General features: G+C 43.5%; 1 protein-coding gene across 1 annotated transcript in view; it reads right to left on the bottom strand.

Moving 5' to 3' along the window:
* The window catches only part of OTOA (otoancorin), a 66,039-nt gene extending 41,299 nt beyond the window's left edge, over nt 1–24,740 (bottom strand). Inside the window, exons 1-12 of the mRNA XM_065920321.1 lie at nt 24,650–24,740; nt 24,287–24,315; nt 24,164–24,194; nt 24,021–24,048; nt 22,203–22,290; nt 19,463–19,594; nt 15,540–15,775; nt 12,306–12,409; nt 8,053–8,153; nt 4,934–5,073; nt 2,673–2,796; nt 98–313 (exon numbers count right to left, since the gene is read on the bottom strand). Coding sequence (XP_065776393.1) covers nt 98–313; nt 2,673–2,796; nt 4,934–5,073; nt 8,053–8,153; nt 12,306–12,409; nt 15,540–15,775; nt 19,463–19,594; nt 22,203–22,290; nt 24,021–24,048; nt 24,164–24,194; nt 24,287–24,315; nt 24,650–24,740 — 1,320 coding nt within the window. The remainder of the gene's footprint in view (nt 1–97; nt 314–2,672; nt 2,797–4,933; nt 5,074–8,052; nt 8,154–12,305; nt 12,410–15,539; nt 15,776–19,462; nt 19,595–22,202; nt 22,291–24,020; nt 24,049–24,163; nt 24,195–24,286; nt 24,316–24,649) is intronic.
* Nucleotides 24,741–27,748: the final 3,008 nt, after the last annotated feature.

Here is a 27,748-nt window from a genome sequence, read left to right as displayed (position 1 = left end):
CGGCACCATCCTCTTACCGATTGGCTGCCCCGATGTAGGTCTATAACCAGCCCTTCGGTCTTGGGCCATTAAAACAGATTCCAAAGCTCCAACTGACCTTCTGGTGGGCCAGGTATTTGGCAGACAAGATGATGATCTGGCTCCTGGCCCAGCCTGAGACCTGGTTGAGGGTCGAGATGGCGCCGTGCACAGCCTCGGGGGAGAGGGATTCCAGCTGACTGTGGGTCAAGCCCACGACCGCATCCGACAAAGAGCCCAGAGTCTCATTGAGGGTCTGGTTCTCCGTGGCAATTTCCAGGAGCTCAGCTTTGAGCTAGAAAGGGAGCAAGCAGCCAGGATGAGAGTCGACAGCAAGCAGGACGGTGGTTCCTTCCAACCACACCCCAGGGTGCACCCTCCTCCTCCCTCCCTCATCAAAAGGAAGGGGGCTCCTGCTGAGACCAGACCTTGAGTCACCCCACTGAAAATGCCACCTCCTCTGGCCTTGACCTTCCTCTGCTGCAAATTCACTCTTTACTTCATTTAAATATTAATTTATTATTAAATCAACCTTAAAGCATGGCGGAAGGAAATTTTGTTCACTCATAACTCCGCCGCAGTCCTGTAGCTTCTATTTTCTTCTTGTGACCTTGAACTCTACATCCTGTCTATATGGCTGCTTTTCTTTTATGAAATATCCAGGGAAGATTCACAATAATATATAAATGTGCAAAAATAATTCTCAACAGTAACAAGAAAGTAAAAGTCTCCTGAAAACTCTACCTCAAAAAAATTACTATGGTTAGTAATTAGGTGTTTATGTTTCCAAAATTTATTATGCCTATATAAATAAACTATGGTATCTAGTTTTTACATAGGTGTAACACGAACAGAAGTGGAATTTTCTGCTCTGTTTAAAATTGTGTCTTACAAGTTTTCACGTTTTTGTGATTCCCTTATTTTTTATAACATGCCTGTCCAATTATAATCAAGTGTGTTTCCCAACTGCTTTCAGTAAAGAAGGTGATCAATTTATCTGTTGTAACGTGACCTCTATACAAAAAAAAAAACAAAACAAAACAGCAGAACGGTTTGTGTTTTAACACCTGAATTTGCGTGAACCATATAATGATGTCAGAGGCGTGTACGTAAGTACTCCAGATGGCCACTGGGGGGCAGCAGAGGAAAGTGAAAGAGACAGCTGTCACAGCTCCTGGTTTTCTCCAAACTCAGCAGCTCCCCTTGCCTAGAGATCAGCTTCCACAGCTGCAAAAGGCCTAGAGCAGTGGTTCCCAAAGTGTGGGCCTTAACCAGTAGTTTCAGCATCACCTGGGGAGTTGTTAGAAATGCAGCATCTCAGGTTCCCCGCAGCCCTCCTGAGTCAGAAGAGGGTATCTTGTTTCCAACAAGCCCTCCAGCTGATTCTGATGCACCCTCCGGGTAAGAACTATTGACCCAAATGAGCCAAAGGTTCTCTCATCTCTAATCGCACCCAACTTTCTTCTTGGTCACAACTGTCCCGGTGGCCCTAAACTACACTTATTTTCTTATTTTTGCTTGAGCTTGCTTGGGAAGGACTCTTTTCCTGGAAAACAAAAATATGCGCTGACCAACAAAATGCCTATAGTGTCAAATGCCAAATGGGACTGAGGATTTGGTGATGTGTGAAAAACTGCTGTGGAATAACTGATGGTGTGACCAAAATTCTGCTCTCAAGTCATCTTTCCCATTTAAAAAATGAGAAACACAAAAAGAAGTGAGAGAGGGGCTTCCCTGGTGGCTCAGAGGTCTACCAATGCAGGAGACCAGGGTTCAATCCCTGGTCCAGGAAGATCCCACATGCTGCAGAGCAACTAAGCCCATGTGCTACAACTACTGAGCTAGTGCTCTAGTGCCTGGGACCCACAACTACTGAAGCCCACAGGCCTAGAACCTGTCCTCCACAAGAGAGCCACAGCTATGAGAAGCCTGCACATCACAACTAGAGGGAAAGCGCATTCAGCAATAAAGACCCAGCATGGCCATAAACAAATAAATAAAATCTTTTTAAAAAAAAAGAAAAAGTGAGAGAAGCCAGGCAGAATTAAAACTTTAAGGGAAGAATGGAGAGAAAGAGATGGAGTCGGGGCGGGGGGAATGAGATAGTCCCCATGTGCCAATTTGCCCAAAACCTTGATCTAGGAACTCAGTAACCCCTGGCTACTTTGGAATCATCTGAATAGCTTTGAAGACCTACCATACCTAGGCCAAACCCCAGACCAATAGCTTGAGAATCTCTGAGGGTAGAGCCTGGGGAAGGGACATAACACTACTAGAACCAGATTTGAGTTCTGCTTTATTTCCTCTCTTTTCCAGGCACAGTCACCAGCCAAGCAGCTTCAGCATCGCCTGGAAGCATGTTAGAAATGCAGTCTCAGGCCCCACTCAGACCTTAAATCTGCATTTAAGGTCCCCAAATAGCTCCATGCCACTGAGGTGGCCACTCTGATTGAACTCTGACCTATTCAAGCTTGTCCTACAGTTTTTTGGTGTTCCTCCCTATTTTAAGCTCATCCCAGTGTTTCTGCTGTGGCTGGACCTCAGTCTCGATTCACTCAATCTCGAATCTCAAAGGGCAGACAGGACTGTTCTTCCCATTTCTCTGGCTAGTGAAACTGAGGCCAAGGGTGTGGGGCTTCAGAGCACTTCGGCACCTTCTGAACACCAGCCTGGAAGCCCCTCAGGTGGCTGCATCTGATCATCTGGTGGAGGAGGACTTGGGCCACAGCAGCGTCCAGCAGCTCCAGGTCATCGTAGAAACAAACCAGCAGCCCCAGCCTGCATAAGAAGATAAGGGTGCTGGTGGAGGGTGGGGTGGGGGGCACAACCCGGACTCCACTCCAGTTAGAGCCACGAGGTCACAATCACAGCAGCTGCTGAGCACCGGGATCCGTGCTGAGCCCTGTAACCTGGGTTATCGCATCACAACCCTGCAAGGTAAGTGCTCATCAGCCCCATTTCACAGAAGGGTAAACTGAGACTCAGATTAAGGCAACTGGTGCCGGGCCTTAGATCTAGATCTATCCAACTAAGCCGTCTCTCCTCGTGGGGCATTAAGGGATACAAGGAAAGCATTCCTTATCCACACAGAGATAAGGGATTTGCCCATCCTGAGGGATTTCTGAGGCAGAAGTTTATTTCCAGGGTGCTTTACAACCAACACCCCTAGATGATGACGCTTCAAAAGAAAATAAAAAGACAGAGACAGAACAGTGTAGGAGCAGAGATGAGATCTGAACCCTGGTTCAGCTGGAAGCACTGCATCTATTGGTTAAGAACAGAGCTTCACCCCCAACTGGAATTTGAAGCTCAGCTCTGTGAGGCATCTGACCTTCAGCAAGTTACTTCTCTGCAACATAGCTGTGCAGTGCACACTCTACTATAACCCTGCCTCTCTAAGCTTTTATTCGGGAGGTTTCCTTTGCTCATCAGAGCATGTCAGAATAAATATGATGAATGAAGGAATGAGGAGTATTATGGGAGCTAAATGAGAAGATGCATACCAGTTGATTAGCATATTTCTTGGTAGATGCTAAGCACTTATTCTGAAATGGATGCTCTTAGCATTAGTATGGAATCTACTTGACTTAGCATGGTTGGACTACCTAGTTGACCATGATCAAACACTGACAGTCTCAGACATGTCCCCAGGAGAGCAACCAGCTCAGGGAAAGGATTTTAAAGTGTGTCTAAGGAGGAAAAAAATATCAGAGGAAGTGAAGACCGAATATTAATAACCATGTTAAGAATAACTAATGTTTATTGAGCACTTTCTGTGTGCAAATGTGCTTAATCCTTACAAGGGTCTTAATGAAATAGGCAGCTTATTAGCTCCCATTTCACAGATAGGGAAGTGGAGGCACAGGGAGGTGCAGATCACACAACTTGCAAGTGGCAGAGCCAGGATCAAACCCAGGACTTCTGGCCCCAGACCCCATGTTCTTAATCACTAAGCTATTTTTTGTGTAACTAAGATTGAAGACGGGAGGAGAAGGGGACAACAGAGGGTGAGATGATTGGATGGCATCGCCGAATCAATGGACATGAGTCTGAGTAAGCTCCAGGAGTTGGTGATGGACAGGGAAGCCTGGCGTGCTGCAGTCCCTGGGGTCGCAAAGAGTCGGACATGACTGAGCGACTGAACTGAACTGAACTGACTAGAAAAAATAGGGCCCATGCTATTGGGTGGAAATTACTAAGGACAGGGGAAGAGGGTGTAAGAGTTTTATATGAGAATATCCTCTGCAGGTGACTTTGGAAAATGTAAGGTCATATGATACCGTCAGAGGAAGGTCTGTGACAGTGAGACCCTGGGAGGTGGAGAGAGGATGGGTGACCAGAGCCCACCACCCCTCCCCACCGCACAACTACCCCCGACATTCAAACCCTTTCTGGGGTCACCAGGTACAGAGCTCCTGGCCCTCCCCTGCTGGAAATGGTTCCGGTTCCTGGAGATCATGTTACAACCACTAAATCTGAGCTGACCTCACGCCAGGGTTCCCCGCCGGAGGGTCTAGACAACAAGGTGTTCACAAATACAAAGCCCGTGAGCTATCTCCAATACTCCATCCAACCAATTGTAAATGACACATTTACAACTTGGAATGGAGGGAATACCAAGTATGTAAAAAGTTCCACTTCTGTGCTCGGAGCTGGAATATTAGCATTTGATAAGGTTGTATAAAATGTTAGCACATAGGAGAGGCTTTAAAAGCATTTTGTTTTCTTCTCCACTTCATAACCTCTTTAAAGGGGTCTCTTTGGGGAAACACCTCCCTCACACGCACAGAGACGTGGGACGATTCCAAGAGATGGATCAGCCACCTCCCTCCCCTCCCCGGGTCTTTTGCCGCTCAGAGGAAGCTGATGCTTAGATGGGAAACAGCTCCGGGGGCCCAGCGCCCATGCCCCTTGCCTGTGGATGGTAGAGGTATTCCTCATGTCAAAGTTGGAGGAGCTGATCCTCTCCAGAAACGCCTGGGCCAGCTCAGGTGTGACGTCATAAACCGTGTCCAGTTGCTTGGTGGCGTTGTCATAGCTGATGAACAGCCCAATCTGGTGGAGGAGGCCAGGAAGATCAGGAGGGGCTGCGGGACCCCTGTGAGGCCCCGCCCCAGAGGTCTGGGCTGCGCCCCACCCCCAGGCACCCGGAGATGCCCAGTCCTATTTTCACTGATTTCTTTTTTTTTCTGTAATCGTTTATTACAAGATATTGAATATAGTTCCCTGTGCTATACAGTAGGACCTTGTGGTTTATCTTTTTTATATAGAGAGGCATGGATCTGCTCATCCCAAACTCCTAATCGGTTCTTCATCCCATTTCCTCTTTGGTAACTGTAAGTGACGCTGATTTCCTAATGGTCTGTAACTGCTGCTTCAGTTTCTTCTACAATCCAACTGTTATTTAGGAAAGTTTTTTTTTTAATATGAGCAGTTGAACTTTTTTCAAGCTAATATCTGTACATTTATTGCTAGATTTGTTTTATTGAGGTCAGAGAATGTGGTCCACAAATTGTTTGCTTTGGGGAATCAGAATTTTTTTAATAGATAAATCCATTTGTAAATGACCCACAGGTGATTTAAAAAAAGAATGTGTGTTCTCTCTGTACATTGGAAAACAGTGTGGAGATTTCTTAAAAAACTGGAAATAGAACTGCCATATGACCCAGCAATACCACTTCTGGGCATACACACCAAGGAAACCAGATCTGAAAGAGACACGTGCACCCCAATGTTCATCGCAGCACTGTTTATAATAGCCAGGACATGGAAGCAACCTAGATGCCCATCAGCAGACGAATGGATAAGGAAGCTGTGGTACATATACACCATGGAATATTACTCAGCCGTTAAAAAGAATTCATTTGAATCAGTTCTAATAAGATGGACGAAACTGGAGCCCATTATACAGAGTGAAGTAAGCCAGAAAGATAAAGAACATTACAGCATACTAACACATATATACGGAATTTAGAAAGATGGTAACGATAACCCTATATGCAAAACAGAAAAAGAAACACAGAAGTACAGAACAGACTTTTGAACTCCGTGGGAGAAGGTGAGGGTGGGATGTTTCAAAAGAACAGCATGTATATTATCTATGGTGAATCAGATCACTAGCCCAGGTGGAATGCATGAGACGAGTACTCGGGCCTGGTGCACTGGAAGGACCCAGAGGAGTCGGGTGGAGAGGGAGGTGGGAGGGGGGATCGGGATGGGGAATACGTGTAACTCAGTGGCTGATTCGTGTCAATGTATGACAAAACCCACTGAAATGTTGTGAAGTAATTGGCCTCCAACTAATAAAATAAAATTAAAAAAAAAAAAAAGATATAAAGTTGGATATATGTATATAGTATGTATGTAAATATATGTTTACATAATATTTAACATACATTTATTATGTAAATATATACATAATGCTTCAACTTTATTAAATATACTCCAGATTCTTTCTGTTATTGTTCACTTTCTGCCTGTGTGTCCAAGAGTGTCGCACTGAAGTCTCCTATATTCTGATCCACTGTTATTCTTCACTTAAAGATTTCATAAAGCTGTCCCTCCCTCATGGATTGTGCTCTTCGTCCATAAGAAATTGCCTCTGTGGCTTCACCTCCCTTCTCTACATGTTTAGAAGATGAAGAAATGTTGTGAACAGCCTCTGGATCTCAAGAAGTCCCTGTGAGGGGCCCAGTTTCCTAAGAATTTAACCTCTATCGACTTTCTGAAAGTCACTCAACTTTGAAAAAGTAAAATGGAGGTCTAATCCATTTTATAACAGAGGGTTACAAAACTGAGAAACATCTGAAATATTCCCAGGCTGTCAGGTAAAAAGAGGAACCTAGGGACTTCCCTGGCGGTCCAGTGGCTAAGACTCCATGATCCCAAAGCAGGGGGCTCAGGTTCAAAACTTGGTCAGGGAACTAGATCCACATGCCACAACGAAGGATCCTACATACTCCAGCTAAGAACTGGCACAGCCAAATAAGGAAATATTTTTTTTTTAAGAAAGAGGAACCTAGTTTCTATGAAACCTCTGGTTTCATAATAACTAGACATGGTTGGGTCAGTCAGTCCTTGAACAGGCCAGTCATTTGATGCAAACACTTCTTTCACGGACCAGGAGAAAGTTAGGGCACATAGGGTAACCCTGGTAGCAAGCCCCAAACTCTTTATGAAAAAGCCCCCTGTTGGTAGCATTCCTTGGAGGCTGTGTTCTAGAATCATGCTTCTGATGATTTTAGTATCATCAGACCAGCATTGGGAAAAAGAGGGTAATTCCTGAGCAGGGAGTTAAGCACCATGAATATGTACACTTCTCCACTGTAAACTTTAAAGTCCAATCATTGCTTATGCTGAAGTAGCTATCAATAGAAGTAGCCATAAATAGAAGTAGCAATTAATCCATGTTGCTTTTGATTTGGCTTTGTGCTTCCAATGACTGTAAACTCTATAGCTACAATCCTTGGCATTTCTTGACCTCAAAACTACTCTTAAATGACCTTTGGTTCATAGCCAACCTTCTCTTTAGATCATGTTGTTGACAACAGAACTGTCTTAGCTGTCCACAATTCTTCTTGTTTTCTTAACTCTTCTACACTAGAACACAATCCAGTGACTACCTGCCTGAGGCTTTATTCAAGGAGTTTTCTTTAGATCCTCACGTTATATTGAACTAAAGTGAGTATTCAATTTCCAGGGCACCTCGACTGGCTGGCTGAACATGAGAGGTTTAGAACACACCTTGTGTGCATGCTAAGTCGATTCAGTCGTGTTCGACTCTTTGCAATTTAATGGACTGTAGCCCGCCAGGCTCCTCTGTCCGTGGGATTCTCCAGGCAAGACTACTGGAGTGGGTTGCATTGCCCTCCCCTCTAGGGGATCTTCCCAACCCAGGGATCGAACCCACGTCTCTTACGTCTCCTGCATTGGCAGGCAGGTTCTTTACCACTAGCGCCACCTGGGAAGTCCAGAACACACCTTACTTCAGATGTATTGGTGATGGAGACATGTAAATGTACTTTTCAAACTTACTTCGATGGGACTAATTCTCATAATTTCTTCAAAGGATAGGTGAACCATGTATCTGCCCAAAATCCATAAGTTTTCTGCACTGACCCATGAAACAGAGTCATCTGCAAAAAAGACAAAACATAGATTAAAAAGTAAATAAATAAAAGCCTGTGCAGTGGTAAATGATAGTCAAAAATATCTTCGATGTCAGGACCTCTTTTTGCATCCATTAATTCATTCAACAGCCATTTTTTGAGAGCCCTCCGCTTATGAGATGCTACACTATACATAGGCAATGACGGATGTCCACCACTTGGTTACTCATAGTGCGGCTCCTTGAACCAGCAGCCTCAGCATCACTTGGGAACTAGTTAGAAATGCAGATTACTTTTTAATACTAAGACCACAAAATATAGTTTCATTTTTAGTTTAGTTACTAACTTGAAATATATTTGATTCTTTTATTACTGCCAGTAACAATCCTTATCTTCCTTGTTGATTATCACTGCATACATGAGCCAACCCAAACCATTTGTCCTTTCTTATATGCTTCCCTAATGGTCTCCAAATCTTTCCTCTCGTGAACTTTCCCAATAGCTGGAATGCCTTTCCCCTAACCCTTCTCTTTCCAAACCCAACCTTAAAAACTGAGCTCAAATATTTCCTCTTCCTTGAAACCCTCTCTCATCTCCTCAGCCAGCAGTATAGTTTCTCTCTTCTCTGAATTCCCAGAGAACTTTATCACTCTGTTCAGACATTTGAAATTCCCCATCATCGAATGTCAGTGGGATTTTAAGAACAATTATGGCCGGGATCCAAATTCAAATTTCAGTGAACTGGGACTTCTCTGGTGGTCCAGTGGTTAAGCATTCACTTTTCAATGCAAAGGGCAAGGGTTCAATCGCTGGTTAGGGAACTAAGGTCCTGCAGGCTGTGAAAAAGTAAAAGGGAAAGTGTTAGCCATTCAGTCGTGTCTGACTCTTTGCAACCCCATGGACTGTAGTCCACCAGGCTCCTCTGTCCCTGGAATTCTTTAGGCAAGAACACTGGAGTAGGTAGCCGTTCCCTTCTCCAAGAGATCTTTCCAACCGTGGGGTGTGGTCAAAAAAAAATTTTTTTTAATTTCAGTGAACTAGAATTGGCTGCCATTGCCCTTAATCCTCCACTGCCACACAGAAAAACATTGTGTTGGCAGCATTTGGGGGAAATGAAAAAAGCAAGGGAGCATTTTTAGGGTGCAGTGAATCAGTCACCAAAAGCTATTGCAAGAAGCCATGGACAACAGCGAATGCCCAAAGGAGATGGTGAGGTCAGCTGATCTGTGGACCATATCACAAGAAGAAGAGGGTGCATCCCCAACCCAGGAATCATAGCTGTCGCTGTGAGCACAGGTAAACATCCTCTAGATGGGAACTCTGAACACTTGACTTGGTTATTAGGAGAAAGAGTGGCCCTGAAGGCTAGATAATTCTGGGGAGGAACCACTAAATTCACCAAGAACTAAGCTGAGATGTTCATTTTTAATTAATTATTAAGCATGAACTGTATTTTTGCAGACCAATGATCTCCAAACTCGGGATATTTCTGACACCCAAAGTATTTCCAGTTACCTCAAGGAACTTCATGAAAAAAAAGTTTAAAGTCAAAATAGAATTGATTTTAATTCACTTTAGTTTAATAATGAAATATACCACATAGGAATTTTAGGAGAGTTTGTCCCTAATTACATTCTGGCAACAAGGACATAAGGGAAGTCAAGAGTCTAGAACTGTGCTGCTGGAGAAGACTTTTGAGAGTCCCGTGAACAACAAGGAGATCAAACCAGTTAATCCTAAAGGAAATCAGCCCTGAATACTCATTGGAAGGACTGATACTGAAGCTGAAACTCCAATACTATGGCCACCTGATGTGAAGTGCTGACTCACTGGAAAAGACCCTGATGCTGGGAAAGATTGAGGGCAGGAGGAGAAGGGGACGACAAAGGATAAGGTCATTGGATGGCATCACCAACTCAATGGACATGATTTGAGCAAACTCCAGGAGATAGTGAAGGACAGAGAAGCCTGGCATGCTGCAGACCATGGGGTCGCAAAGAGCTGAACAGGACCTAGCAACCAAACAACAAGCATCTAGTGGGTGAGTTGAGTGAATTTCCCAGATTACGTAGTATGAGATTCAGTTTCCCGGAGGTCACAATTATGCACCAGGCAGAGGGAATTCTGCTGTGCATGGAAGACATCTATTACTCCACTGTTTAATGCTTCTTTATACACAAATCTCAGAGCTGAATTCCAGGAAAAGGCCTGGCTGGCACTACCTCCACTTCTACCCACTGGCTCTCTCTGTCTCCCCCACACACATAGGCTCCCTTCCACCTCAGGGCCTTTTATCTGCTGCTTCCCCTGCCTGGAATACTTATCCTCCGGAGCCTCACACGTCTGATTCCATTTCTCATTTTGGTTTCAAACCAAATGTCACCTGTCCAGAGAGTTCTTCTCTGACTCCTTTATCTGGGGTCAGAAACTACAGCCTGTGGGCCAAACCCACCCGGCATCTCTTTTTGGACAGCCTTCAGCTTGGTTTTCACACTTTTTAATGGCTGAGGGAAAATCAAAAGAAGGATATTTTGTGACACTTGAAAATTACATGAAATTCACGTGTCAGTGTCTGTAAATAAGGCTTTCTCGGGCTACAGCTACACCTACTTATTTGCTGTCTAAGGCAGCTTTTCTGTTATACCCACAAAGTCTAAAACTTCTACTCTGGCCCTTTACAGAAAACCGTGGCCAAGCCCTGTTCTAGTCTAAAGCAGTAACCCTCTCCATGGCATTGATCAATTTTATCTTCTGCAGAGCCGTTACTCATATCTATATTCTCTCTCTCTCCCTCGCTTCTTTTTATTGACTTGCCTAAAAGTTTTCTCCACCTATTCACCCACAATAAAACTATAGCTCCACAAGAGCAAATACTTGTCTTCTATTCCTCTGTATCTCCAGTGACTGACACATACTAGGCTGTTTTTTAATAAATGTGATTATTTTTTTAATTCTTGGCCACACCCCGTGGCATGTGCAATCTTAGTTCCCGACCAAGAAATGAACCCATGCCTCCCACACTGAACGGTGGAGTCCCAACCACCGGACCCCCAGGTAAGTCCAGTGGGCTGTTTTTAGGTGTTGAAAGAGCTTATTCTGTTTACATTACTAACATTAAAGATTCAACAAGTTGACGTTACCTGTGAAATTGTTTGCATTACTAATCTGCATCGCTATTCTTTTCTTTCTTCTCTTTTTTTCAATTGTAGTAAAATTCACATAACATAAAATTTACCATCTTAATCACTTTTAAGTACACAGTTCAGTGGCATTAAGTACGTTCACTTTGCTGGGCAACCAGCACCACCATCCATTTCCAGAACTTTTTCATCTTGCAAAACTGAAACTCTGTACCCATTAAACAGGACCTCTGGCAATTCCCTGGGGGTCCAGTGGCCAGGACTCAGCACTCTCACTGCCATGGGCCTGGGGTTCAATCCCTGGTCGGGGAACTAAGATCCCACAAGCCACTCACACAGCCAATAAACAAAATGAAATAAACAAAATAAATAGTAACTCTCCATTCCTTCCTCTCCCAGCTCCTGGCAACCAGCACTCTACATTCCATCTCCATGAATTTGACTATTCTAGGAAATAGTAGGTTTGTTTTTTTTTAATAGTAGGTTTTTAATAAACATTTGTCAATGCACCCATGGCTGATTCATGTCAATGTATAGCAAAAACCACTATAATATTGTAAAGTAATTAGCTTCCAATTAAAATTAACTAATTAATTTACAAAAAAAATAAGCATCTGTCAAATAAATAAATCCTGGCCTATTTCTGCTTTGGTTGCCAGGAAGCTTCGTGCTAAATTTTTGGGCTTTACTGTAAAGATTTTCTTCAAAAGAACTATATTGTCCCATTTTGATATATATTTTTAACACAGATTATTGAACTTGTAATCTTGTTATTATTTCCTAAGAAACTAGGACACACCTTTGATTCTAAGATACAGATGATTCTTACTTCAGAGACTTCAACATGTGAAAAATGCATTGATGAAATGGGGTATGTGTGTTTTCCCACAAGCCACATCACGTCCTTTTTTGGAAGCTGAGGGAGGTAAAAGTCTTAAGTGACAATGAAATCAAATCCCTATTTATAGAGATGAAGCACCACCACGTTTAAGGATGAACTCCCCCTAAAAAGTGTTCCCACCTCAAAGCCTGGACTCACCAGTCACATTGGAGGATGTCTTCAAAACCCCAGTCATCCAGCAGTAGACAGCCCTCTGGGCGTGGGCTGAGGTCTGGTCATAGAGATCTTTGAACAGCGCAGACCTAAACAACGCAAACATGGGTATCAATTAAGGAACAAACAGATGCAGGCCTGCAGGCAGGGTCCACACAGCAAATGCACACAGACCTATCACTGGTTAAAAGCCTTTCCCACTCCCCTCGCCGTATGTAGCTACTTTCCCATTTTTCCTCTTTCCATCACATTTAAATATCTGCCAAAGGCAGATCTCCACTTCCCAACCACCTGTTCTTTTTTTTCACATAAGAGTTTCATTAAGCTGTAATTTGTGTACCATACAATTTGTCCATTTAAAGTACACAACTCAATGATTTTCAGAATATTCATGGACTTTTACAAGCATCACTACAATCCATTTTAGAATCCATTTAGTGCCTCAAAAAGGAACCCTGTACTCTTCTCTCTCACCCCTGAACCTCTAGTCACCCCATCTCTTAGAAACCACTAATCTACTTTGTCTCTATAGATTTTCCTCTTTTGGATATTTCGGATAAGTGCAATCATACACTATGTCACATTTGTATCTGGCCTCTTTCACATGGCATGATGTTTTCAAGGTTCATGCATGTTGGGACATGTATCAGTACTTTGTTTTATGGCCAAATTCTATTCTGTTGTACAAATATACCAAATTTTCTTTATCTGCTCATCAGTTGGACTATTTCCACCTTTTGCCCATTATGAATAATGCTGCTATAATTATTCACATACAAGTGTTTATGTAACATGCTTCATTTTCCTTGGATGTAGACCTAGAAGTGGAATTTCTGGTTAAATGACAACTCTATATAGTCTTTTGAGGAACTGCCAGACTATTTTCCAAAGTAGCTACACCATTTTACTTTCTCACCAACAGTGTCTGAAGGTTTTAATTTCTCCACCTCCTTGTCAACACTTGTTATTATCTGACATTTCAGTTACAGACATCCTGAGGGTATAAAGTGTCTTGGTCACTTTTTAAGTCACAATCATCTGGTTTCCCCACTGCCACACTACTGTTTGTGGTCCAAATCCCAAATGACCTCCTTGTCACCACACCCAGCAGTTCCATTTGGTCCAATGTGAGTTGACCTTTCAGCATTTGGCACTGATCACCCCTCTGGTTCATCCCGGCAAAACAGTCGAGTCTCTTCATCCTGGAAGACTTCCCTCAATTCTACCCACCACCACTAAAAATCAGTTCACCAAATGACCAACTCGCCAACCTTTCCTAAGCTTACAGTTTGTCCCTGTCACTCTCCCAGCCATTTCATATGTGAAGAGGCAAACTTTCCCTTAAATCCATCTTAGGATCTTCTCTCCGTATCTGTCTTTTCTTTTTTCTCTCCTCGCCCTTCCTCCTCCTCCTCCTCCTCGCTTTTCTTCCTCTTTCTCCTCTTATTCTGGTTCTTCTTCTTCCTCTTCCTCTTCTTTCTCTCTCTCTCTCTTTCAGTTGTTGTTTTGTTTTTCATAACAGCAGAGGGGGTGAAAGGGACAGAAGATAGCTATATTCAGTAATTCTGAAAAAATGGTAAACATTACTTAAGGGAAAGCTTGCCCATTTGTAACAATGCTCTATCATGACCTAGGTCAAGTTCTTCAATCTCACTGTGCCTCAATTTTCCCATTTGAAAAATGGGAATGGGGTTAATGACAACATCCTCACAAGCAGAAAGGGAGAGTAAGAAGAAGGCAAAGCTGAGGTTCAGGAGAATTGGCTTGAGTTCAGATTAAGCCAAGCCCTATGGGGTCACTGCAGGTATACTGTCCCCTTGTTGGGCCTCAGTTTCTTCATCTGTGAAAGAAGAGGTTGGATTAAGTGATGCTCATCAGGAAACAGGAAATGGGGGCATGTTCTGGACTCCCCAGTGATGATGAGAACCTGGAGTCAGGCAGTGTTATACCTGTATTGTTCTGCTATCTTTCTCTCTGTAGGGCAATCTTTTCCTGGGTTCTTCTTCAGGGTTTCTATAAAGTTTTGTGCTGGACATCTGAGTTTTGACTGTCAAGTACCACCCCCTCTCTTGTCATAGCAACACCTCAGTTTTCCTTGGGAAAATGATGTTTCTCCCACATCCATGTGGTTTGGGTGGAACTGTGACCCACATGCAAGCCATTCATCTTACAGATCCCACTGGCCACAGTTAGTGGCTTAAGAATGGGCACGTGACCTAATCTGGACCAATGAGATTCAGGTCTAGGACTCTGCTTGGAACTGCTGGGAAAGTCCTCTGGACCAGGCACTCTGAGGAGGGGCCTGGAATTGCCCATGCTCCGTGGTGGAGAGAGCTCGCCTGGGAGCAAGGCCAACCCAGAGGAGGGCAGAGCTGAGAGATTAAAAAAAAAAACAGATGTTGCTGATGGTGGAATTTGAGCTCCTGGATCCAACCGCGTTCTGTCAATCCTGCTGCCTCTCAAGGAGAAAGTCTCGATTTCGTGCTAGTGAGTCTTCAATACACACTCAGCTCCTTTTTTAACCTGAGAACAGGTCCCGAGCTCAGAGTGATATATCTAGCTAGGATTTAATGGCACTTTTTAAATTGCTGTTGAATTTACTTTTATGATTCCTTACATGACAGCAGCTAAACAACAACAAAGACAAATGATACTGGTTTCCCATTTACAGGAACTATACCATATTTACTTTTTAAAAATTTATTTACTTAATTTTATTCAAGTAGAGTTGATTTTAAATGTTACCTTAGTTTCAAGTGTACAGCAAAGTGATTCAGTTATACATACACATATATCTATTTTTTTCAGATTTGTTCCCCTTATAGATTGTTACTAAATTTGAATCTAGTTCTCTGGGCTATACAGTAGGTCCTTGTTGGTTATCCCTTTTATATACAGTAGCATGTATCACTTTTTTTACTTTTAATATAGATATTTTAAGCAAAGAGAATGAATCACTATTTTTTAAATACACAAAATAAATAATAATGTAAGAGGTATACAAATATGGCAAAAATTATGAGGATGATACCAGAATGACTAAAACGTGGGAGACTCTGTTTTAATCAAGTCATCTCTAAACTGACCTCGAATATTAACCTGTCCTCACCTGCCTTCTCCCCTCCCTCAGGAGGGGAAATGTGTTATCTCCTTGACCTCAGGACAGACTCTGAGGGGCAGCGGGTGGAGTCAGCGGGTGGCGGGGAGGAGGACACTCACAGGTTCTTGAAGGCGTCTTCAGGCAGCTCACGCGGGAGCCTCTCCGTGATGTCCGGCTGGAGAAAGCGGCCTGAGGACCCCCTCAGCACCCTGCCCAGGATCTCCACACACTCCAGGGGGTTCAGCACCTGGAAACACCTCTCCAGCGTGATGAGAAACAGGCTGCGGTTCACACCCGGGCTCTGCAAGGCTTGCTTCCGAATCTCTCCCAAGTCAATAACGATGTCGTCCAACTCCTAAAGGAGTGACAGAAGTCAGGGTTGCCTCTCGACTTGGAAACGCTGGGAGGGACCACGCTTAGCAGCAGAGGTGAAATTCAGGACCACTATTAAACACTATGCTGCTATGTCAAATATTCTAGACTTTTCTGTCACCTACAGAATACCTTGTCCTTCTCCAGATACATCATGACTGCCACACCTCAGGCCCTTGCTCTAGCTGGAATCCCCACCTCCTTGTCTCAGCAAATTCCAGCTGATTCTTTCAAGTCAAGGTCAGTCACCATTGAATCGGTGAAGTCTTCTCCGATGTCCTACTTTGGGCAAATCAAACCTCCCTCCACTCTGGGCTCTCGAGAGCATCCTGAATCAAACTCCGTGATTAGAGATGCTTACAAACCTATCTTTCCTCCAAGCCAGCGGACCTCAACCCTGGCTGCACATCAGAACGATGAGGGAGGTGACCCCCCAGCACCACCAGAGTCTGCTTTAACAGGGCTCTGGTGGAGCCCTGGCATCTGATTCAGTCTACAGCTAAGGCTGAGCCAGGAAAGTGCTGAGGCCCATGCCATGTGCCCAGTGGGATTCCTGGTATGCAAAAGATGTTGAGAAATAGCCTGTTAGGATGAATGAATGAATCCTCTGGACCACAGACCCAGGAACGCTGACCGAGTTTAGGCAAAATTTGACTGTTCATTACTCTCTCCTCCACCCACTACACCTTCCAAAAATAACAACCACAATTTACTGAGTGTGGACTACACACCAGGCACTGTGCCAGCATGGAGCAACCATACATACTCTCCTGTCATTCTCACAACAGTCCTACAGGTTGAGACCCATCAGACTGAGGGTCAGATATTCCTAGGTTCAAATCCCAGGCCCTTGACTTATATGTGTGTGTCCTTGAGTAAGTCACTCATCTTTTTTAAGCCTCGGTTTCTTCCTCGTGAATGAAGATAAAAATCAGTGCCTACCTCTTGGATTTATAAAAACTGAATGAGATTTAATGAATGGAGAGAGCTTGGTAACTAGTGAACGCTCAGCAAACATTACATGCTATAATTAACTCACTATCACAGGTGATGAGAAGCAAAAGCAAGACTAGACAACCTGTCCAAACCCACACAAAGCTGGGATCTGAAACAAGTGTACTGAATCCAAGCCCACTCATCCTAACCACGTCTACTAGTTTCCTAACTTCCGTCACTGCCAACTGGGGCCAAACAGTGCGGCAGCTAAGAGTGTAACTTGGGGGTTCTGAGGCAGGGGTCTGTGGATAGTATTAGGGCATCTGTGAACACAGGGGTGGCGGTGGAGGGAATTGCATCCTCCCTTTCACAGCTGTGGAACTGACCCCCAGCATCTCCTTCAAGGATGAACATAGGCAGCGAGCCAGCAAGGTGGCTTTGAACCAGCAAGAAGCTTTGATGTGTCATCACTAAAAATCACAAACACTTTCACAACTCACTACCGTTGTTGCAAATGACTTGAAATCTCACTCACACTCAACATTTCCTCAAAATTACAGAAGCTATTAGACCAACCACTAAACCTCACTACTGAACGTGTACAAGAATTACTGAGCCCCAACTCTGTCTTATGTGTTTTGATAAATGTCTTTCAATACAATCAACTTCCTTTATCATCCTTTGCATTTCATTGTATAGATGTTAACACCTTATTCTGAGAAGGAGCCTGCGGGCCTTACCACGGGCTCACAGCGAAGAGTCAGGAACCCAGGTTCTTACCTCAGATTTGCCACTTTCAAGCTGTGTAACCTGAAGTTACTTACTCAACTTCTCCAAGCCTGTTTCCTCATCTGAATATTGAAATGGTAAGATTCTAGTTACCCTTATTTCAGAAGGTCCTGGCTTGTTAAACCTTTAGTAGAGTGTTGGCAAATATGGCCCGCAGGCCCAATTCAGCCCACCGCCTGTTTTTGTAAATAAAGTTTTACAGGCACACATCCAGACCCATTCATTTACCTGTCATCTACTTTGACACTACAACCACAGAGTTTAGTAGTTGTGACAGAGACTATATGGCCTGCAAAGCCTGAAATATTTATTATGAGGCCCTCTACAGAAACAGCTCACTGACCATTCCCTTAGGATAATACCTGACACATGGCAAACTCTCAATAAACATTAATCTAGACCATTTTCATAGGCCACCATCCTCATTTTTGCCATACCTTTCATCGCCTTTACAATTATTTAGTTTATTTTTAACTTCAAACTGACTCTTCTTAAAACTTAAATTCATTTCAAAAGGAAAAATTACATCTCCATCACACTCACAGTTTTGATGTGTATTTTAATAACAGACATTGAAATTAATTTATGATTATTAGAATGTTTAAATGCTTCAATTCCCTTAGGAAAATGCTGCTCCACTTTCAACTGTCTCTGAAAAACTCTAAACCTCCCCTTTCTGGTTCCCAGTGATTCTCTGTGTCTCAGAGGCCTTTCTTTGCTCTTTCATAGCCAACCTTATTTTATGAAAATTACTTGTTTCAGTTTTTTGTCTCCTCTGGACCATAAGCTCCTTAAGGGCAGAGATAGTCTTTCATCTCGGAACCCAGAGTCTCCTGGTACACGGTAATCATTCATGGGTATTTATGAAGCCAAACTATTGGGACTCCTCAGTACCCCTCATTTCTTTGTGTGTGTGTGTATGTGTGTGTGTGTGTGTTGTGTAGCCTTTTGTTAGCAACTAAAATAGAAGGGATTTGTTGTACAACATGGGGAGTAACTGAATATAACTGGAGATTTTTATATTCTAATACAGATCATTTATAAATGCAATATCTTTATTAAAAAGCTTCCTCCTTTTAGTGTATAATCTGCAAATTTATTCTGAAAGCAGAACATATGTGCACAAGTCTGCAAAGAGTGCAAATTTAGGATATGGTAAATGCTTCACAAGTTACTTTCAAAAAAACTGACTGCCACAACTGTACCTTTACAATATCTTTTTTCTTTTTTTGATCAAAATATTTTTACACCAGCCTTCCTTAGACTGCTTTTAACTACAAAGCATTTTTTTTTTACAGAGTTGAAATTGTGGAAGGACTACACCTACTAGAAAAGAAGAAACTTCTGTTAGTTTAAGATTTCAGAATACCCCCAAACCAAGACCAGTATCTTGGTAAGGCTTAGGCCGGGACCCTGGACAGAGTGTGAGTGTGTGCAGGTGGCATTCCTGAGGGTTCAGAGCTACAGTGAACTGGGAGTGGTCTGGCTGCACACCCCACTGAACTGTCTTGCCCGTTTCTACACTGGCTGGTCTGGGCTCCCCTCATTTCTTAGTCCTTATAAAGTGTTAGTTGCTCAGTCATGTCCAACTCTTTATGACCCCATGGACTGTAGCCCACCAGTCTTCTCTGTCCATAGGCTTCTCCAGACAAGAATACTAGATTAGGTTGCCTTTCCCTTCTCCAAGATCTGCCCAACCCAGGGATCGAACCCAGGTCTCCGCATAGGATGTGGATTCTTTACCGTCTGAGCTACCATAAGAATATGAATTATAAGGCACTTCATTTGAACTCTGGAGGAAGTAAGACAGAAAATCTAGGTCCCAGGGAGTTTTCAGGGGAAGATGAAGAGAGGCCAGAATGAGGCTCAATTCCATTCAACTTGACAAGCACCAAGTTGAATGCCCTGGACTCCCCCCACTCCCAGGATGCCAAGAAAGCCTCACCAGGCGGTCCTTCTTGTCTTCCAAGAGACATTTCATGGCGGTGTGGAACTGCAGAGTGTCTGTTGCCCTCAGGTCCTCCAACAGCTTCTGGGGCTGGTACAAACGCTGCTCCAGGTGGTTTGCCATGGCTGCCTGGACATGGAATGCTGGGTGAGTCAGTGACGACAGGACAGGAGCACACAGTCAGCACCCAGCCAAGCCACCTAATTCCCTGAAGAGACTGCAAGCTGGCAGCCGGCACACGCTTGGCGGAGTTGGCTCCAAAATTTTTAATGAGCTGCCAACATTTAAAATTCAGGAAATTCCTCACAAAATGATGTGGCAAAAATCCACAAAGATGTGGCAACACTGGGCACATATCCCCTTCTGTGTAATAATCAACAGGCCAAGGGGCAGTCGCTCACTGTAATTACTCTTCCTGCTCACCACCCTCCAGGTAGCTGATTATCCCACAGCTGCCTGGTCCCTGCAGGCAATTGAGGTTTCAAGTTCAGAGCAGCTGACCTCTACCCAGGTAGTTTACTATGCCCAGATGGTCACTGCTCAAACCCTCTGCCATGCTCCAAACCCTCTGCCATGCTCCAAGTCCTCTGCCATGCTCCAAGCCCTCTGCACAGGAGCAGCATTAAGGCAACATGAACTGGCTGTGGCATCCCCTCCAGGGTAAGGAGCAGAGGCCAGCAGTTTCTCCTAGAGGAGATTTCCTCTGCTATCTGGGGAGCTATTTTCAAAATCTTCCTTAAATAAAAGTGCTCTAGAAAGGCAGCAAAGCATCATGGACAAAAGGTAAGCTCTACAACCAGACAACCCATGTGCAAATCCCCACCTTGCCACTTACTAGTCGTGCAGCCTCAGGCAAGCTCCTTAACTAGGATTGCTAGATAAAATACAGGATGCTCGGCTACATTTGAATTAAAGATAAACAACGAATAATTTTTTAGCGTAAGTATATCCCAAATACGGCATGGGATGTACTTATACTAAAAATATATTTGCTATTAATCTGCAAGTCAAATTTAACTGAGATTCCTGGGTGTTATTTGACAAATGGGCAACAGCATCTCCAGGTATCAGTTTTCTCAGCTGAAAAGTAGGGACAAGAGTCAAACTTACTATGTAAGTAAGGATTAATCCTATGTCACGAGGAGTAAATGAGTACGTAAAGGGTTCTCAGTCAGAGCCAGCCATTATCCCCTGTCCTGAACGAGTGGAAGAATTGTTTACTCAACGTCTCTCCCTCTAGAATGCCAGGCCCACATGGGTGGTCAGGTGACTGCCTGCTCTCCTGAGTCTCCAGTGTCTACAACTGTGCCTGGCAGAGACTAGAGGCTGGATGAGTAGGTACTGAACGAATAAATGAATATACAAACAGGGAGTATAGCTCAACTCAGGTTAAAATATACACATTTCATGAAGAGCCCTACTGCTAGAAAGGGGCACGCATCACTTCTTTACAGATTACACAGACTGATGAGCAAGACGAAGAAAGCAGATGCCATGAGGCCACCGGCGACCTCCATCTAGTGGCTCTAAGTGGTTAGCACCCAGCAATCTCAGTGCAGTTCTCACATCAATGTTCATCTTCACCATAAGGTAAGTAAAAGCTGACACAACAAAGACGTATGTGGGAACTTCATTCATAAGCGATATGACCTCTTCGCTGAATCAGGTAAGTCTTTGAATTCTGAAAGAATGTTCTTTCAGTTTTCTGTGCTCTTGACAGTGTATTGGTAAAGGCACATTCCACCCTGTCTACTAATTACGCTCATGAGGTACAGGCTGGCCAGCTCCCTGCAATTCCTACCACCCCCTATTGCTCCCTAATGTAAATATCCATTGCCATCCATTTACACACTTGCGCTACTGTTTTTCTTACACTAAAATTTAAAGGGAAGAAAAATATTTCCTGGACCTGCGTTTGAGAGACTGATAATTACAACCGAAGATCCACTCGCTTGTAATTCCTTTCAGCAACAGAAGCCCACAAGTTTTATCCGGGTACACGGCCTCTCATCTTACTCCTCTGCAGTGAGATGTGACTGTGGACTGTGAGCCAATGACTTGTGAGCAGGAGGAAGTATGCAGATTGCAGGTCACAGCTTTAAAGAGAAGCTGTTCACCCTTCACTTCCTCTCCCACGGCGCCCTCTCTGGGCCGGAGAATGGATATGTTATTTCAACCACGTGAGCAACAACTTCCTGTGTGTGTGTTAGTCATTCAGTCATGTGTGACTCTTTGCAACCACATGGAATGGGGTCTGTGTATCCCGCCAGGCAGCTCTGCCCATGAGATTCTCCAGGCAAGAATACTGGAGTGGGTTGCCATTCCCTTCTCCAGAATAACTCCCTAGATGATGACAAAGCAACAAGACAGAAGAAACCTGGGCCTCTTGATGGCCTTTTGAGGTAGAGTTGCCTCTCCTCTCTGGACTTCCCACCTGTCCCTGGAGTATTACATATAATAGAAATAAGCTAAATTGTTTGAGCTGCTGTAGTTTGAGGGGTCTTTGCTGAGAGACAGCAGCTCAGCCTACACCCTATACAGACACCAGGTCTCCATCAAAAGTAGAAAAACAAAAGACAAAAGAGCTTATAGCACACTTCCAAAAACACTGGACAGAACATATTTCTTTGTGGAAGTGAAGACTAGCTCTCCACCAGTTCTCCAACTCACCTGGCTCCTGAGTTTGCAACGCCTGGGCACTGAGAGGGGAACACGGGGGTGGGTCTCAGATACACACCTGCAGGCTGGGGATGGTGAAGGCAACGTGCCGTGAATTCAGATAGGCCAGGACTCTGTGCGACAGGTCTGCCGTCCACACGTGGGAGCTTCAGTCGAAGACAGACAGACAAGGTCATGATGACAGGTTCTGCTAGGATGGGTAGTCCCCCTGCTAGCTGAGAGCTCAGGGGACCGAAGTTCAGAGAGGACAGTGGGAGTGGGCCAGGATGCTAGGAACTCTGTGCTTTGGAGGAAGGAGAGGTGCTGCCCTGACACAGTGTGGAGGAGTTTCCAATACTAGGAAGCCACGCAAACACCAGCCTCTCAAAGACAGTAATAGGTTTCAGAGCTGTGTACTATATCCTAAATCCTGTAATAATCCATTCAGATTAACAATCCAGACAGATGGACTTGGACAGGTGTCCCTTCTCCAGGGGATCTTCCCAACCCAGGGATCGAACCCAGGTCTCCCTCACTCTAGGCAGGTTCTTTACCAGCTTAGCCACCAGGGAAGCCCCCTGACTATATTCAATTTACAAAGCAAATGCTGTATATACCATGAGAGGCTGGAATAGCGGGGTTAAGACTGTGGGCTCAAAACCTGGATTTGAATCCTGGCTCTACAACTCAACTGCGTGGACTCAGGCAATCTACTGAGTTTTCCTGTGCCCCAGTTTCCATTTCTATGTAATAAAGCTAACTGTGAGAATTAAATTTGTTCACACATGTAAAGTGCTAAAACATCACCAAACACACAGAAAACGCACACCTTCCTTCATAACAGCCAAAAATTGAAAACAACTCAGATGTCCAACAACAGGTGAAATGTTCAACAGGTGGTAATACCTATTCAATGGAATGCCCCTCACTCAGAAAAGGGGAATGAGTGCAACTTTTGCTTCCAGCTGTTATGGAGTAACTGGCAGTGGATAAATTCTCCTGCCTTAAACAATTAGAAGGCCTTCTATAATCACATTCTCGTTATAGATAGATAGATAGGTGCTGCTAGATAAATGGAGAGTTAGAGACAGATAAAAAATTTTAGCCTGCAAGAATATATTCAATACTGTCAACTGGAGTTACCTTAGGGAGAAGAGTGTTTATGGGGATCTTTCACTTTAACATAATTGAGTGCTCCTGTCAGGGGCCCCAAGTCTCCCGTCTGTCCTTCAGAGTACTTGTCATATTAGAATTATTTGTTAATATTTACCTTGCCACAACACTCTGCAGTGCCCTGCTCCACAGGGTGGTATCTAACAGTACACAAAGGGACAGCGAGGGACTTTCCTGGTGGTCCAGTGGTTAAGACTCCCTTGGCAGGTGGCATCAGTTCGATTCCTGGTCAGGGAACTAAGCTCCCACATGCCACATGGTGTGGCCAAATAAAATAAAATGATAGAGCATTCTAAAAAGATAAAGTGACAGTGAGCCCTGGGACCAGGCTGCTAGGTACATACCCCAGCTACACCACTTCCCAGCTTCGTGACCTTAAATCACCTCCTTAGGCCTCAGTTTCATTATTCTACCCAATGAGATAACCAAAGGACCTACCTGGGTGGGAGGAGGCGGAGGTTTGTGAGGATTATATGTGTTTCCTATGCATAAAGCACTTAGAATAGTACCTGCTACATAGTAAGCACTCAGTAAATGTTAGTTCTTGTGTTACAGCAAAGGGGACCAAAATTGTATGAAACAAATATATCTATTCTAAAACACTTGTGCACTGGATAAATTTTGGATAAATTAGATAAACAAGTATATAGTACTTTTTGTAGTTAAGGGACTTCCATTAAGAAAATCTATTCCATCCCTCTCCCTCCCCTTTAGGATGAGTTACCTTTGAAACTGTATGAGATCCAGCAATGCTACAATGGAAATAAAATGAAAAGACAACTTAAAAGGGAATCATTCCAGAGAGATCACAGGCAGCTCCTGTTTGAAATTCTTAGAGGCAAGAAGCAGGGACAGTGGGCATGTTACCATTCAGGTAGCTTCCATCTATTATTTCTTCCTAAAAGGCAAAAAGATAACATCAAGTATAACATCCACGAGTTGGCGGTTTCAGCAGAGGGGATGTTGTTTAGAAGAATATGGAATACTCACCGCCATCTTTTGCAACAACGGGTGCAAATCTGCAACAAAGCCATTGAATGTATAAACAGAATTGAGTGGGATGACCTTCAAAAATACAGATGCGTTAAGAAAAGAGTCCCCAAAAAAGGTTAGTCATGAAGGAAATTTTTAGTGAATTTTTATTATACTTGTTTCAGGGTGAGGAAATCTTGGTTTGAGAAATCCTTTTAGAATAACCCTGAAAATTCTACATATACAGGGACATAGAGGGCACACAGGCACGCACACGTCCCAGAACACTCTATAGCACCACGTACCTGAACTGACCTAACCCCACTCCATTCCCTGAGATGTGTGGAAACCATGAGAGATGACTCCTCCCTCAGGACTTACCCTGCCGGGAGTCTGAAGCTCTATAACTTGCCACTCCATGGCTCAGGAAAAGAAACAGCCAAAGAGAGCATCTCCGAGGTTCCTGTGACATTCTCCTGCAGTTAATTCAAGCACAGACAAGATTCAGGGTTGTATATTTTAAACATATTTAAGAATAATCAGAAGACAAGGGAAAAACAGAGCCAGAATCCCTTAAAGATTTTTTTTTTTTAATTCGATCCACCTTGCTCCATCTAAACTTCTTTGCTGGTATAAAACACAATCATCTCTCTCTTGAGTTATAATGGCCTGTTTATATCCTTACAACCACCTCTCATCCCCCTCAACTGAACAAAGAGGAGTGGTTAAAAGCATGGACTCTGTTATAGCTGACAAGGGACTTACATCTAGAATGTAAAAACAACTCTTACAATTCAGTAAGTAGAAGATGAACAAGCCAACGGGGGAAAAAATATGAACCTAAACTTCATTAAAAAAAAAAAAATACAAATAGCCAATAAGCACCTAAAGGACTATCAGTATCATCCAGTTCAGTTCAGTCGCTCATCGCGTCCAACTCTTTGCAACCCCACGGACTGCAGCATGCCAGGCAAATATTAGTTTTCAAGAACATGCTGTCAATAACTAATGAGACACTGTAAGTGAGCCAGACCCTGTGGAACCTTCCCAGAACAGTCCCCCCTCCCCCAACCACCATGTCCTCTGCCTACCTCTTGTGTAAAGAAAGACTTTAGCTTCCTAGGGGGTCCCCAAGTTCCAAAGAGTAAATTTAATTAGAGAAGTGAGAAAATGCAGAAAGGAAGGGAAACAGTCAAGCAAGACAAAATAATAATACTTTAGCCATTAAACAGTGTCAAGGACCCTTAGTTTCTCCTCAAGGACTAAAGATAATCTTCTGAGCCATGTCGTTTGAGCTGTGTTGTAGATACTAAAGACCCAAGAGGTGGAAGAAGTTAACTGTATTCTGCCCCTGTGTGTGTGCATCCTCAGTCGCTTCAGTCATGTCCGACTCTTTGTGACCCCCTGGATTGTAGACTGCCAGGCTCCTTTGCCCATGGGATTTTCCAAGCAAGAATATTGGAACGGATTGCTATGCCCTCCTCCAGGGGATCTTCCTGACCCAGGGATCAAACCCAGGTCTCCTGTGTCTTCTGCATCACAGGCAGTTTCTTTCCTGCTGAGCCCCTGGGGAAGCCAGTATGCTGCCCACAAGCCCATAAACCCCAGACCAGTTGGAACCAGATGGTCACTCCCGATTACCTCACCAGCAAGTAATCAGAAGAATGTCCACGAGCTGATCACCCCAAGCCCCTCCCCTTCCTTCACTCTGTCTTTAAAAGCCTTTCCCTAAAAGACTTTGAGGAGCTGGGGGGCGCCTTTTAAGCACTAGTTGCCCTGGACTCTTTGCTTTGTGCCCTGCAATAAACACAACACTTTCCTTCACCACAACCTGGTGTCTGTAGATTGACTTTACCATGTGCAAGCAAGTGGACCCAAATTTGGTGTGGTAACAATTTCATTACATATGCACTAGAATAGCTGAAAGTTAAAAAGATTAACAACACCAAGTGTTGACAATAATGTGGAGCAGTGTGAATTCATACACTGCTGATACAGCCACTTTAGAAAACTGTTTGGCAGTGTCTGATAAAGTTAAGTATGCAGTACTCGACAATCTAGGAATTCTACCCCTAGGTATTTACCCAAGAGAAATTGAAACATACGTCCATACAAAGATTTGTACAGTTCCATTCCAAAAATGAGAAACAACTCAAATGTTCAACAGTAGATGAAAGGTTAAACAAATACGGTATATCCACTCAATGGAACACCACTCATCAATAAATAAGGAATGAGTTGGACTTTTGCTTCCAGCTATGATGGAGTAGTTGGCAGTAGATAAATTTCCTTGCCTTAAACAATTAGAAAACAAACAAAACAAATGAAACAAAGGTTTTCAGATATCGGACAACGGGTAGAACAAGACTGAGACCCCTGAGAGGAGGGAAACGGTGAGAAAATATAAAGTATTTATTGATTTCTGCCCCCAGTTCATAGAACAGGGCCTCTAAATCCCATTTCCTAAATGATAAGAGCACAAGGATCATCTCCTGTTCTAATCCTTGGTTTTTGATCCATCCCTGACACAGGGCTAGGTCCTAAGTCCTTGCAAATCCTTAAATGATAAGAGAACTAGGAGTGGTGCAGCCACTCTGGAGAACAGTGTGGAGGTTCCTTAAAAAAAATACAGCTACCCTGGATGACTAATAAGGACCTACTATGTAGCACCGGGAACAGCAATCCTACTCCTGGGCATATACCCACAGAAAACCATAACAGGGAAAGATAATATGCATCCCATTGTTCATTGTAGCACTATTTACATTCCATCCAGGACATGGAAGCAACCTCAGTCTCCATCAACAAATGAATGGATAAAGAAGATGTGGGACATACATATAACGGAAAATTACACAGCCAAAAACAAAAAGAATGAAATAATGCCATTTGCAACAACATGGATTGCCCTAGAGACTGTTATACTGAGTGAAGTAAGACAGACAAATATCACAGGATATCATTTATATGTGGAATCTTTAAAAAGACTACAAAAGAACTTATCTGGAAAACAGAATCAGAGTTATAGGTATAGAAAATAAACTTATGGTCATGGGACAGGGGAGGGGGAGATGTAAATTGGAAGACTGGGCTGACATGTACACACTACTGTGTATAAGATAGATACTAATAAGGATCTACCATATAGCACAGGGAACTCTACTCAATACTCTGTAATGATGTATTCAGGAAAAGAATCTGAAAAAGAGAAGATAAGGGCTTCCCTGGTACCTACCTCATAGCGACATATGAGGATAAAATTGGTTAATGAAGTAAATCCCTTAGAACAATGCCTGGTGCCAAGAAAGCCCTACATATGCATTTAGGAAATAAACAAGTCAGACTGATGTTTTCAAAATTCAAATAATGGGAAAGTCTGGAGAAAGAATGTTCCAGAAAAAGGGAATCAGACGTGCAAAGGCTGTGATGTTAGGAATGCAATTTACATGTTCAACAAGTCACACAAAGATGATAGCAGTA

The sequence above is a fragment of the Muntiacus reevesi genome, chromosome 2, assembly GCF_963930625.1.
Source record: "Muntiacus reevesi chromosome 2, mMunRee1.1, whole genome shotgun sequence".
Classification (NCBI taxonomy): domain Eukaryota; kingdom Metazoa; phylum Chordata; class Mammalia; order Artiodactyla; family Cervidae; genus Muntiacus; species Muntiacus reevesi.
The sequence above is the reverse complement of the archived record's forward strand: the minus strand, read 5'-3'. Positions and strand labels throughout refer to the sequence as shown.